This window comes from Callospermophilus lateralis, chromosome 17 (assembly GCF_048772815.1).
Source record: "Callospermophilus lateralis isolate mCalLat2 chromosome 17, mCalLat2.hap1, whole genome shotgun sequence".
NCBI lineage: Eukaryota > Metazoa > Chordata > Mammalia > Rodentia > Sciuridae > Callospermophilus > Callospermophilus lateralis.
The window spans coordinates 43,572,922-43,588,072 of NC_135321.1; the positions used below are offsets into that span (position 1 = coordinate 43,572,922).

Genomic DNA, 15,151 nt, shown 5'->3' on the forward strand with positions numbered 1-15,151 from the left:
GAGACTTCCTCTTGGCTATTTGGGCCTTTTCATGCCGTTGAACCTATAGAAGGAGTTGTTATCATTGTAAGGATGCTGTTTTAGTCAGCTTTTTTTGCTGCTGTGACCAAAAGACCTGAAAAAAAAAACAATTAGAAGAGGAAAAGTTTATTTACAGGCTCATGGTTTCAGAGGTCTCAATCCACAAATGACCAACTCTGTTGCTCTGGGTCCAAGGTGAGGCAAAATATCATAGTGTAAGAGTGGTAGAGGAAAGAGCTCAGGAAATGACAGTTAGGAAGCAGAGAGATAGAAACTCCCCTCTACATGGACAAAATATATATCCCAAAGGTATAGCCCCAATGACTCATATCCTCCAGGCACACCCTACCTGCCTACAGTTACCACCCAGTTAATCCCTATCACAGGATTAATGCACTGATTAGGTTAAGGCTTTCATAACCAATCATTTCACCTCAAAGCTTTCTTGCATTGTCTCATACACAAGCTTTTGGAGGACACCTAAATCTAAACCATAACAGATACTATGATTTATTCTGATTATCAAAATTAAAAATGACTACTATACAATGGGACCAGGGAGAAGAGATTAGAACTCAAAAGAGATTTTCTGAAGGTTTCTCTTAGCTTCCACATAAAGTGAAAAAGTTAATGGAAGGCTCTATAACCCACTAAGGCAAGATCACTAATGGACCAGAACCTTCAGAATTAAAAGTTGTGAGCTGGGTTCAATGGTGCATACCTATAAACTGAGCCATTCAGGAGCCTTAGGCAGGATCAAAAGTTCGGATGCTAGTCCCAGCAACTTAATGAGACCCTGTCTCAAAAAAAAAAAAAAAAAAAAAAAAAAAAGGTGGGGTTTCCTGGGTTCAACCCCCAGTGACAAGGAAGGAAAGCTGTGTCATATGCCAGGTAATGATCCCTCAACAAACTAAAGTACTGGCATTAGCTACTTCTATTCTCATTTCTATAACAGGTCATGAAGCCAGTTTATTTTTATAACTTCCCATTTCTATTTCCTATTCTACATGTTATTCTTCCTGTACCTTGTAAGACTAAAATCTAGCACTGCAAAGTGTTGTAATTCCAGTCAGTGCCATGGCTGTTCCCAACAGTTTATTGCACCATTTTGTTAGGCTACGAGAAATAATATGTCATCATAAAAACAAACAAATGGAACACAGAAAAACAAAACAAAAAACTTGATCCTAGATAAAATGCTATGACTCCCTCAGAAGTAGAAATCCAATCAGTTTTTACTCTATCTTTCAAAAATGGATATCAGAATTTATGTGTACAGAGTGTCAATTGGCTAAGGGAGGTGACATGTTATGGTGGAAAGAATTAAATGTTTATTCCAATATTGCTTCAGTATGTACTGAGTTTTAATTTTAATGTTGTGGGCTGGGGATGTGGCTCAAGCAGTAGCGCGCTCGCCTGGCATGCGTGTGGCCCAGGTTCGATCCTCAGCACCACATACAGACAAAGATGTTGTGTCCACCAAATACTAAAAAATAAATATTAAAAAAATTCTCTCTCTCTCTCCCTTTCTCACTCTCTCTCTTTCAAAAAAAAATTCTTTAAAAAAAAATAATAATTTTAATGTTGCTATTAAATAGGGATGTGAACCTAAATCAATCTCTTAATCCCTGAATCTCAATTACCAAATTCATAAAATAAAAAATTTTTCAAATGTTTTGTTATAGATGAATTTTTTAAGTTGCATAATACTTCCTTCAACCAAAGCCTTACAAAAAAAAACATAGTATAAGAAGTGAGTAAGGGGCTGGGGATGTGGCTCAAGCGGTAGCGCGCTGGCCTGGCATGCGTGTGGCCCGGGTTCGATCCTCAGCACCACATAAAAAGATGTTGTGTCCGCCGAGAACTAAAAAATATTAAAATTCTAAAAAAAAAAAAAAAATAGTGAGGCACATGTGTGTGCATATTCACAACTGTTCACATGTTCTTAACTCTATCATGTGGCCTGAAGACACCACAGCAGAGCACAGTTCAGATCAATGAAATGATCAATAAAATTTACAATGATTATAAGAATTCCAGGGCTGGGGTTTTGGCTCAGTGGTACAGCGCTTGCCTAGAATGTGGGAGGCCTTGAGTTTGAGCCTCAGCACCACATATAAATACATAAAAGTATTGTGTCCAACTACATCTAAAAATAAAGATTAATAAAAATAATTCCATAATTTTCCCAAGAGAAAATTAAAATACTTCTCTGTAAGTCCCTAGAAAGCAATTTAAAATAAAAACTTCATTTAAACTTAGAAATTGCTGTTATAATATTGAAATAAATAGTAAATGTAATGATAAATGCAAACAGAAGATGGCAGGCTTGAAATTATTTAAAGATGGGAATATACTAACTTCTTTTGTTTAGGTCACTTATTTGGAAGGCACAGAAACCTAGTAGATGTTAAAAAATTCTTGGCATGAAAAAGTTCTGATATTTGCAGCAGGTAAATCCATACCTTCTGATTACCAATTAGATTACACAAACAGATTAAAAGATTGCATCTGGCACAAGTATTCTGGTATTTGTTGGAAGATTACAATCCACTGTTTTAGTGATCTGGTTAAACAGATTTATTTTTGTGGTACTGAGGATTGAAATCAGAGGCACTTTAACACTGAGCTACATCCTCAGGCATTTTTATTTTGAGATGGGGTATCTCTAAATTGCTTAGGGATTCATTAAGTTGCTAAGTCTGGCCGAAAACTTGGAATCTTCCTGTAGTAGTCATCTGAGCCTCTGGAATTACAGGTGTGTGTCACTGCACCCAGCTGGTTAACTGGTTTATAAAACAGTATCTTACACATATGGTCAGAGTCAACCAATTTCTTAAGACATGCATAAAGACCATATCAATATTTCCCACTTAATTTATTTGGCAATAGTAGACTAAACTCAGCAGGAAATTATTTAAAACCTATGTACTTAAACTTTTGATAAAGTCACATTTTTGAACTGTCATCTTATTCTATGAGAATATATAAAAATTCATTTCTAGAAACTGCTACTAGTTTTTCTGGGCTTTTGTATTGGATTTGAGTGCACCATAAACAAAGCAGTTCGGTACAAATACAAGAATAACAATTTATCCAAGAAACAAATTACATTCCACAAATTATGTACAGGTCATTGCTGCATACTAACAAGTAAGTATATATCAGAGTTTAGGGTGCTCTGATTGACCTAGAATAGAGAACACATTAAGAATTTCAGTACGGAGTTTAAGCGCCCATCTAGTTCTTCGCTAAAAGCAAAAACACTATTTTACTCAAAACAAACATCTATATGAAGCAATACTAATTTGGAAAAAAATGAATGCTCAATAGAAACTAGACAGTATTTCTCTTATTTGGCCATTTAGGTTTGTCAGTTAGGTCTGTCACATCTTTTCAAAAGTAAGGAAAGGATCCTGTGATTAATAAACACCAAGGCATTTCATTATCCAAAAATTGTAATTTCTGACCAGCTGACTATATTTATAAAGGTTTTGACAGTGCAAACATTTGTTTTTTAATTTTAATTTGTTATATGACAAGATTCATTAAATTAACATTACACATATAAAGCACAATTTTTCATATCTCTGGCCAGTGCAAACATTTTAATGCAACATAATTTTGTCATGTTCCTGAAAGCTATTAAGCATTTATTTATTTATTTATTTATTTTAAAAGATATTTTATTAGTTGTTGGTGGCCCTTTGTTTATTTTCATGTGGTGCTGAGAATCAAACCTAGTACCTCACACATGCTAGGCAAGTGCTCTACCACTGAGCCACAACCCCCGCCTGCTATTAAGCATTTAAAAGTGAAAACATTTATTTAATTTCTCAAAAAGTATTAACAAATTGAAGACTCACTTTCCATGCATGGTAAGTACCAGAGGGATCTGTCTGATATAATCTTGGGATACCATCATCATCAAAACCTACAATTAAGGCAGAGATTCCAAAAGGTCTTCGTCCATTGCTCTGGGTATATTTCTGAAAAATAAAATTTATTTTTAGAATAACACTATTAACTATTACATAGAAATTCTAATAATTAATAGAGCATTGCTATCAAAATGATCTCCTTTCCTAATTCTTATTCTACACATTTTTAGAATTCTTTCTGGACTAATTTCAATTCATAACAAATTTTGAAAGAAATTAATGTATACAATCTATAAAATAAAACCAACTTTATATAACTGTATAAAATTCTGTGTCTGTGTTTAATTATGTGGCTTGAAATAGCTTAATAGTATCTTTCTTCCTGGTCTTGTCTATATATTGTTTCTATTTTCCTTTTGTTTTTTGCAGGGGGAGGTACTCCGGACTTACATGTTCTCAAAATGTTTTCCTATTGTGTTGAGTACATTTTGGTAACAAACTAGACTGTAACCTCTTTAATAGTAGAGAACAGTGTTCATGCCATACCCATCTTGGTTCTCAGCAAAACTGACTTCAATGAGTTGTATACTTTTGAAGCACATCCTTGGTTTATCTGGAGGAACACTATAATTGCTACTATTATCACCCAGTATCCTTACTTGATACTATTATTAACAAATATATTCTGTTCACTTATACTAAGTTATCTTTACTTAAAAACCCAAATGAGATATTTCTTTCAGTCCCAAGACAAGGGACTCTTTGTTTCTCTTGAATAAAAAGCATGTTGTTTTTTTTCTCTCACAGACAAAGTGGCACTGGAAACCAATTATATTTCTTATTACTTCAGTGCCAGGGAACTTCCTGGATTTGTGCTCCAAGGATGGAATTCACACTGAGACTGGTGCCTCCTACATGTTATACAAAAAAGCAGCCATGATAGAAGGCTAAGGACTAAAAATTTGGGAAACTTTATATCTTTATATAACTGTATAAAATTCTGTGTCTGTGTTTAATTATGTGGTTTGAAACAGCTTAATAGTAGCTTTCTTCCTGGTCTTGTCTATATATCGTGTCTATTTTCCCTTTTTTTTTTTTTTTTTTTGCAGGGGGAGGTACTTGGGACTGAATTCAGGGGGACTCAACCACTGAGCCACATCCCCAAAATCTTAGTTTGTATTTTGGAGACAAGGTCTCACTGAGTTGCTTAGCGCAAAATCTTTGCTGAGGTTGGCTTTGAACTTGTGATCCTCCTGTCTCAGCCACCCGAGCTGCTGGGATTATAGGCATGTGCCATGGCACCCGGCTTTGTATTTATTTTCTTACTTTTCAATTTTATTATATGAATTTTTTAAAAGCCACTTCAGAATTCAATGTTAATAGTTAAACTATGAACCTCTTTCAAAATAAAGTTATGTGTTAATTCCTCTGTACTTCCTAATGTGCCTAGTGTACCTCTAGGCATGAAGTAGTTGCTCTGTAAATACACCTTAGAGGAGAAGACTTTTTACTTTTTTTTTGCTTAATCAACTTTGTGTGTGTGTGTGTGTGTGTGTGTGTGTGTGTGTGGTCCTGGGGATTGAACCCAGGGCCTTGTGCATGCGGGACAAGCACTCTACCAACTGAGTTATATCCTCTTCATCAATTTTTTTAAATAAAAAAATTATATATGCACAGGGTTAAAATAATATAAAAGTACAAAAGGTGCTCATGAGATCTATCTTCTGCCCCAGACCTTACCAGTCCCAATCCCATTGTTACAAATTTACAATTCTTTTCATAAAAATTCTATGCACAGCCTCTGCTGCTATAGACAAAATGCACGTAAAACAAGAGAAAAATAATACTTGTATACATCATGATTACATTTATCATTAAACCATGTATCTATGCATGGGTTCCAGAAGAAGTCATATCTAAACTTGATCAGCTGTGTTTAGGTTCATAGGTGAAAAAAATGGGCATTTCTTTGGAAAAAAAAATTAAAGAATGCTAGTATCTGTATCTCCAGAAGTGTAGAAATTGCCTTAAAAGATTATAGACTTATGTTCTTTTAAGTTTTATATAATTTCCAGAATTGAAATTGACTGGGATATCTAGTGATTAAGTCAATGCATTTTTATCTGAATAAGAGTGTGACTGTGAAGTAATTGTGAGAAAGAATAAAGTATCTAGTAGACTAATAGATCAAATGCTTGGGGTAGCTGTACTGTTTCTATGACAGAACCTAAAACAATGGATTATTACTAGATTAGATATTTTAACTTATTTGAAGAAACCTAATAGAATATTAGCTTACCTGCTTTAAAGTTGCTATGAAGCGAGTTATATATTCTACAGTTACTGGGTCTTCAACCGTAAGCTTATGGCTCTGGCACTCCACCCGGGCTCTGTTTATTACTACTCTAGCATCAGCAGTCAATCCTATAAAAATAGTCAAAATTTTACAAAAATACTTTTTTTCATAATACATATTTTCCTTCTCCAATCAAACCTTTCTATAACATCTTTTTTCTCAATACATGACCTTTATAAAGGAATTATGATATAAGGTGTCACTTAAACATTCTGATTTATTTCCTTTTCAAACTTAATTTGATGCATTCTTTTTTGTAAAAAAAAATAGTTTTCAAGATTAATGGTTTAGGGGCTAAGGATGTAGCTCAAAAAAAAAAAAAAAAAAAAAAAAAAGACCCAGACATGATGGCACACACCATAATCCCAGCGACTTGGGTTCAGCTCCTGTTAAGGCAGGAGGATCATGAGTCAAAGCCAGCCACAGCAAAAGCAAGTTGTTAAGCAAGTCAGTGAGACTCTGTCTCTAAATTAAATACAAAATAGGGCTGGGGATGTGGCTTAGTGGTTGAGTGCCCCTGAGTTCAATCCCTAGTAAAAAGAATGATTTAAACACTAATAATAAGCTAGATTTAATCTCCTGAAAATAAAGAGTTTTACTTTATATTGTGAAACATACTTCCACTGAATTAAAACTGCATTTAATAAAACCATAATTTTTTTGGCCTAAGATCAAGATTTAAAAATCAAGATGTTGAAACAGAAAAAAAGAAACTTTTTTTCAATGTTGGGGAAAAATCCAGGGCCTATTACATGCTGTGCAAGTATTCTACCACTGAGCTACAACCCAACTCTAAATTTTTTATTTTGAGACAGTCTTGTCCCAATGGCTGAGCTTGTCCTCTTGCCTCAGCCTCCAGAGTAACTGGGATTATAGGTGTGCACCACTACACCCAGCCAGAAAAAGAAAACATATGACTTTGCTTTTACAATATAAAAATGTCTTGTGATTAGTTCTCAATACTTCCATAAGGAAACAGGTGTGTTCTATCAAAGGAATAACAAACTGACTACAAACTTTAACTGATAAAATGGTCACAAACATTTGTATTAAGGATTTATTTAGCATTTGACTTTTATTTGGCCATTTTCTTTCCCCACTCTCTTAATACTAACTAGATTGCCAAAAAAACAAAAAACACAGTTTTATAAAATCTTTCTCACATAACTATCCATCTTTCATGGATTCCCTTCAACAGAGTTTCAAAACCTATTTCTAGAAACCTGAAAGAATCTGAAGACAGATAATATTAGCTAACAATGAAGAAACTGTCTAAACCTCTGTTTGCAATCCCGCTAACACTCATGTAGGGTGTGAATCATCATCACATACACAGTTAAAGAAAAGAAACCAATTCTCTTCTCTTTGCAAAAGTTATCGAAGATAAAGAAACAGCAAGAGATTGATTAGTTTACCCTACAGATGAAAACTTCAGTTAGTTTGCACTAGGAAGACTAAGCAGAAGGACTAAAAGTTCAAGGCCAGCCTGGGCAACTCAGCAAGGATCTGTCTTAATTAGTCAATTAATTTAAAGCAATGGGGATGTAGTTCAATGGTAGAACACTTGCCTAGCATACGGGGAACCTTAGGTATAATAGTCGATACTGCAAAAAATTTAAAACAAAAAAAAATCTTCAATTAGAAATATAATCAGATAGATAATTTTGTATTGAATCAAATATATGATATGTCATTGTACTGTCTTGAGCAACTAATAAAAAAAATTTAAAAAAAAAGAAATATAATCAGATATGGTATGCCAAAGTATTTTCTCTTTACAATGTGAAATGTGATACAAAACTAAGTGACATAAAGAAGTAGTAATATAACTGATTCAAGGAAAAAATAATCAAAGATAAATTTGCCAAACTTTATAAGTAATATAGTTTTATATGTATGTTTTGAATATAAGTGGCAATTATATCCATCATTTGGTTAGGCAAAAGAAAACAAATTCTATTTGGGGAAAGCATTTAAAATCATAATTTCATTTTGTTTAAAAGCAAGGCACATATAGAACAAATGAGCTCTCAATTTATTTTAAATTTATACCACATTATCTTGAAAATACTATCATCATATAAAATTTATACAATGGAACTCCATATGATATATAATTTAAAAAGATTCTTTCATTCTTCTGAAGGTTTGTTTCCTAAACATTTAAAGCACAGTATAACAATACCAACAAAATGTCATTTTCTTCAAAGTGAAACTATATATTTTTTATATATGCTCACTATAAACTAGGAAACAAAAGCTACCATTCCAAAATTCATAAATATTATTATATTATACATGTTCTTCTGTAACTTGCCATTTTATATTATACTTGCTTTATATTATACATGTATATTCATATAAATATAAAGTGGATACTTTCTTAAGCTAGTACATATTTTGCCACATCCTTTCTTGTTATTTATTTATTTAGGCACCAGGGATTGAACTTGAGGGTGCTTAACCACTGAACCACATCCCCAGCCCTTTTTATGTTTTATTTTGAGACAGGGTCTTGCTAAGTTGCTTAGGGCCTAGCTAAGTTGCTGAGGCTGGCTTTGACCTCATGATCCTCCTGCCTCAGCCTCCTGAGCCACTGGGATTACAGTCTTGTGCCATTGTGCCTGAGCTTTTTATATATTAATCATATATGGTACCACTAGTAGTAATAGTAATATCTGTTCAACACATGTCAGACATCTTTTTTTTCTTTGGTACTGGGGATGAATTCAGGGACACTTTGTCACTGAGCCACATGCCAAGATCTTTTTATTTGTTATAGAGACAGGGTCTCACTATGTTGCTTAGGGCCTCACTAAGTTGCTGTGGCAGGCCTGGAACTTGTGATTCTCCTACCTAGCCTCCTGAGTCACTGGAATTACCATTGTACCTAGACACTATTTCAATGAATCATATGTATTACTCCCTTAATTCTTGTAACAAATCAATGAAGTACTCAAATGGATGAGTAAAGCGAGGAAAGGGGCATTCAAGTACTCTGTCCATAGTCCAGGTATAGTAGATAAAGAAGTCTGGCTTTGGGCTGGGGATGTGGCTCAAGTGGTAGCGCGCTCGCCTTGCATGCGTGTGGCCCGGGTTCGATTCTCAGCACCACGTACAAAGATGTTGTGTCCGCCGATAACTAAAAAATAAATATTAAATCTCTCTCTCTCTCCTACTCTCTCTAAAAAAAAAAAAAAAAAAAAAAAAAGATTTAAAAAAGTTTGGCTTTGAACTCAGTGGGAATAAGGACTTCAGAACGTGTGTGTGTGTGTGTGTGTGTGTGTGTGTGTGTGTGTGTTTTTAGGTACCAGGGATTGAACCCAGGGGTGCTTAACCAGTGAGCAACATCTCTAACCCACGTTACTTTTTATTCTGAGACAGAGTCTCACTAAGTTGATGAGGCTGTCTTTGAACTTGTGATCTTCCAGCTTCAGCCTCCAAACTGCTGCAATTACAGGTGTCCTCCACCATGCCCATTTGTATTGAGGTCTTTTTTAAAAAGTACTTATTTATTTATTTTTTTTTTTAGCTGTAGTTGGACACAATATCTTTATTTATTTTTATGTGGTGCTGAGGATCGAACCCAGGGCCTCGCATGTGCTAGGTGAGCACTCTATCGCTGAGCCACAATCCCAGCTCTGTACTGAGTTTTTAAATCAAGAAATATGAGACCTCCAGCTTTGTTCTTTTCTAAGATTGGGCAATTCAGGACCATTTGAGATTTCGTCAATTTCAAATAGATTTTATTAAAAAATATCATCGGGATTTTGATAGGAATGCCACTGAAGCTGTATACTGCCTTGGATAGTACTGGTATGTTCATAATAAATTAAGTCTTCCAGTTCATAAATGAGGGGCATTTACTTCTTTGTATCTTCTTTAATTTCTTTCAGCAACATTTCATATTTTTCAGCATAGAAGTCTTTTACCTCCTCAGTTTAATTTATTCTAAATAGTATCTTATTCTTTTTGATGTTACTGTAAATGAATTCTGTGTATGTGTGTGAATACAGATTGAAACTAGGAATATTCTGCCTCTTAGTACCATCCCCTGTCAGAATTTTGAGACAGTTCCGTCTGTCTCAAAATAAATAAAGAACTAGTAAATGGTGCTTACTAGTTCTTTATTCGAGACAGTCTCCCTAAGTTGTTACAAATTGAACTTGTGATCTTCCTGCCTCAGCTTCCCAAGTAAGTAGGATTAAAGGCATGCACCTCTGTGCCTGGCATGACAAAATTTTTAAAGGTTACTATTCAAATTTCTCACTGTTAGGTTTAGAAATGACTGAATTCTTTTATATCTTTTTTTTTTTCCTTTTCTGTACTGGGAATTGAACCCATGGACTTGAGCATGCTAGGGTTAATACTCTATGAAAGCATGCACCTGATTTTTTGAGTTTTGATTTTGTGCCCTGCAACTTTGTTCAATTCATTATTTATAACAATATTTTTGTGTGGAATTGATAGAATTTCTACTTATAAGATCACAATGTCTGTAAACATTTTACTTCTTCCTTTATAATTTGGATGCCTTTTGTTTCTTTTTCATGCACAACTACTCTGAATAGGACATTCATTACTATATTGAATAGGAGCAGAGCAAAAGAGGCACCCTTTTCTTATTCTTGATTCTGGAAGAAAAGCTTTTCAGTGTTTTACCAATAAGATATGTGGTTTTTTCATATGTGATCTTAATTATGTTGAAGTAATTTCCTTTTATTCTGTAGTTATTGAGTATTTTTTAAAACTTTTTCGTAGTTGTAGATGGACAGCATGCCTTTATTATTACACATGTTATTACTATGTGTATTTTTTTATGTGGTGCTGAGGATCGAACCCAGTGCCTCCCATGTGCAAGGCAAATAATCTGCCATTGAACTATAGCCTCAGCCCCTATTTGAGTGTCTTTTGAGGAGTATAATTTTGAATTTTGTCAAATGCATTTTTCTGTACCAAATGATAAGATCATGTATTTTTTCCTTGAATATTCTTTTCCTGTTAACATGATGTATTTTATTGATTATAGTTTTCTTATGCCAAACCATCCTTACACTCCAAAAATAAATTCCACTTGGTCATGAGGTATGATCCTTTTAATATGTTGAATTTAGTTTGCTAGTATTTTGTTGATATTTTTATATCACTGTTCATCAGCAATATTGTTTCTATAATTTTATCTTCTTGTAGTATTTTTGCTTTTGGCATCTTGATAATATCAGTCTCATAAAATTAATTTAGAGGTGTTCTCTTTAATTTTTTGAACAAGTTTGAAAATGATTTATTAATTCCTCTTTAAAATGTTTGGTAGAATTTACCAGTGAAGTCATTAGATCTTGGACTATTCTTTGTTGGGAATCTTTGGTAACTAATTCAATTTCTTTGTTATGCCTATTGAGATTTTAAGTTTCATACTGAGTACTTAAAGGGATCTGTGTATTTGAAGAAATTTTGTTGGTATACAATAGTACTCTCTTAAAATCCTCTATTTCTCTAAAATTGGCAGTAAACTTCCCCCTTTTTTTCTTATTTTGATTGAATAATCTCTTTTTTAGTCAATGTAGTTGTCAATTTTGTTCACCTTTTCAAAGAACCAATTTTTGGTGTTATTAATATTCTATTATTTTTCTATTCTCTTTTATTTCACTCTGTGCTGACCTCTATTATTATCTCCTTTTCTAGCTTTGGAATTAGTTTGTCTCATCTTGTTTTTAACCTATAGGTTGTTGAGTTAGGTCTCTGTTTTTCAATATAAGTGCTTGCATCTATATTTCCTTTGTAACACTGCTTTAACTCTATTTCCTAAGTAAGGCTGCTGTGTGTTCAGTTATTTATTTCTCTCAAGATACCTGCTAATTTCCCTTGGGCTTTTTTTTTTCCCTCCCACTCCATGGATGATTTAGGAGTATTCTGCTTACTTTCCATTTATTTGTAAAGTTTTAGGTTTTATTCTTCTGCTACTTATTTCTAGTTTCATTCCATTTTGATCAGAAAAGATACTTTGTATGATTTTTATCTTTTATATTTATTGACTTGATTCCAAAAGGAAATAGGATAAGAGCTACATTTTGCTGAATAAGATTTTTAAACTTCAATATAAAATTCCAGCTTAAAATACACTTAAAGGGACCCAGGTTGTGGCTCAATGGTAGAGAGCTTACCAAGCTTGCTGAGGCACTGGGTTCGATTCCTGGCACCACATAAAAATAAAATAAAGGTATTGTGTCCACCTACAACTAAAAAATATTTTAAAAATACACACTTAGAATATGAGCAAAAACAAAATAAAAAAGATAATGTCTTATCCACTGTACAAAGGGAAATAAGCACATGAAAAATATGTTCAACATCATTAACCACGAGGGAAATACAAATTAAAACCACAATTAAATATTACTACATGCTTATAGGAATTTCTAAAATTAAAAAAAAAAACTGGGCTGGGCATGGTGGTGCACACCTGTAAATCCCAGTGGCTCAGGAGGCTGATGCAGGAGGATTTCGAGTTCAAAGCCCCCCTCAACAACTTAGCAAGGCCCTAAGCAACTCAGTAAGACCCTGCATCTAAATAAAATATAAAAAGTGAGGGGGATATGGCTCAGGGTTAAGCACCCCTGGGTTCAATCCCCAGTACCAATAAAAAATAAATTTAAAAAAATTAAAATTAAAAAAAAATTAACGAGCTGGGGATGTTTGTTTAAAAAATGAATAAGGCCAGAGATGTGACTTAAGGATTGAGCACCTCTGGGTCCAATCTCCAGTATCCCCCTCTCAAAAAAAAGTTTATAGTAGCTAGGTATATAGCTTAATGTTAGAGTGTTTACCTACCATGCATAGTCCTGAGTTTAATCTCTAGAACTACAAAAACAAAACAAAGCGCGTGTGTGCGTGCGCACACATACACACACACACATACACACAAACAGCTTAAAAGAAGAACTGCTCCCTAAAGTTCTAAGGAGTTAAAATACTTCTTCTAACATTTATGCTTTATTATCAAAGCATTATCATAAATCCCAGTTTATAAAGTCACAATTTTCTTTTACAAATGTTATATTGTTTGTTTTCAATAAGATATGAAGTATAACTATATATACTGCATATATACAGCAAATTGCAGTAGTAGGGCCAACTGTGTTGCCCCACTGCACTAGAATACTATGCATCATTATTGTTGGTCCATAATTACCTGCAAAAGCCATGCAGACGTGATCATCAAGAGCACAAATTTTCCTCACAGTTCTTTCATCTTGAAGTTTAGCAACAGATTTTTTTTCTACTCCAAGCACAACTATATTGGTGCCTCTAATTCCAACCTGTTGAGTCATTAAAAAAACAGTTAATTTGAAACTTAAGACTGACAAGTTATTCTAATAAATGACTTTTCTTTAAGTATTCAATAAAATGAGAAAAGCAGACTTCTAGGAAAATAGTTGCATAGATACTACCTTATGGGAGGCCCATTCCCTAAACTCAAAGCAAAGATAAATAGATAGGTAGAAATTGCAAAGAAAACACCACCACTGAGAAACTACATGAACATCCTAATCACACACAACACAACTGAAAAAGTACTATCTAATTACAGTACAATTTTAACTAAAACAAGATGGTAATCCATGTGAATTCCTTAGAGTGGCAGTACCAGAACTGATAATGAAAGTAGTTAAAAAAATAAAACCTGAAGTATACAAAATTCTGCAAAAGCTCTCTCAAGTATCTCACAATTTGGAGGGATAAAAATTAGAGGTTGTTGTAGCTCCACTCCAAATACACATGTTGAAATCCTGATCCCCAAAGTGATAATATTAGGCATTCGGGCCTCCGGGAGATAATTGGTTCACAAGGGTGGAGCGCTCACAGATTGGATTAGTGCCTTATAAAAAGTTCCATGGAAGCTCATTTGCTTCTTCTACTGTGTGAGGACAAAGCAAGTAGGCACCATCTGTGATGTAGGAAACAGGTCCTCATTGGACACCAAATTGGCCTTGATATTAGACATCTCAGTCTCTGGAATTATGAGAGATAAACTTCTTAGTTTATAAGCTAATCAGTTTATGGTACGTAAAGCCAAATGTGATGACATTAAAAATGCTTTATATAACAATGCAAAGAGGTGTTCTCTGAATCAGCATTTTTGAAGTACAGGTACACAACAGATTAAATAGAAAGACAGATTTGAGATTAAATCTTTCAGTTAAGTAAAACATAGACAATTTATCAAGGCATTTGCTTTTATTGTTCCCTCATTTCATTTAAATCTGTCAATTTATCCAAGAGACCTTCCCTAACCATCCTAAGATAAGCAATGCTCTCTGCATATCCCATCCTCATCGAATGGACAAATGTTTAACTTCATATATTACAGGTATTCTTCTCATGGACATTATAACAATTTAACATACGTTATGACTCAAAAACATCCCAGCATATTCCCCAGATTAAAACAAATCAAATGAAATTTATTGATCATAAGTTATTTCTATAACTCTCATTTAAATAATTTAACTCCCAAGGCAGATTATTTAGAAAATGTTGATAATAAATATATTAATATTAAAGTCTTTGGGATATGGCCAAAATTATGACCAGGGAGAAAATTCATTATCTTACGTTTCTAATTAAATAAGAAAAAAAAATTAAAAATGAAGTAATAAAGCATTCAAAAAGTACAAAAAGAAATTCAAATATTTAAGCTTAGCTAAAGAGGAAAAATAAAGAAGCAAAAATGAATGTTTAAGGAGAAAACAATAAAATTGATAAATAATACCAAGAGTTTTTTTTTAAACAAAAGAAATCTCTCTATTAATCTAACCATGAGGACAGAATAAAAGAAATGTATTCAGGGGCTGGGGGTGTAGCTCAGTGGTAGAATATTTGCCTCGCACGGGTA

General features: G+C 33.7%; 1 protein-coding gene across 4 annotated transcripts in view; it reads right to left on the bottom strand.

The window, feature by feature from the left end:
- Psma8 (proteasome 20S subunit alpha 8) overlaps nt 1-15,151 on the bottom strand; it is a 60,254-nt gene that overhangs the window by 33,752 nt on the left and 11,351 nt on the right. Inside the window, exons 2-4 of one of the 4 annotated variants that reach the window (XM_076837126.1) lie at nt 13,562-13,574; nt 6,202-6,326; nt 3,888-4,010 (exon numbers count right to left, since the gene is read on the bottom strand). In XM_076837126.1, the coding sequence (XP_076693241.1) occupies nt 3,888-4,010; nt 6,202-6,326; nt 13,562-13,574 (261 nt within the window). Of the gene's footprint in view, nt 1-3,887; nt 4,011-6,201; nt 6,345-6,876; nt 6,882-13,447; nt 13,575-15,151 lie in introns of all 4 variants that reach the window. The other 3 variants (XM_076837125.1, XM_076837124.1, XM_076837127.1) reach the window with 3 other exon arrangements.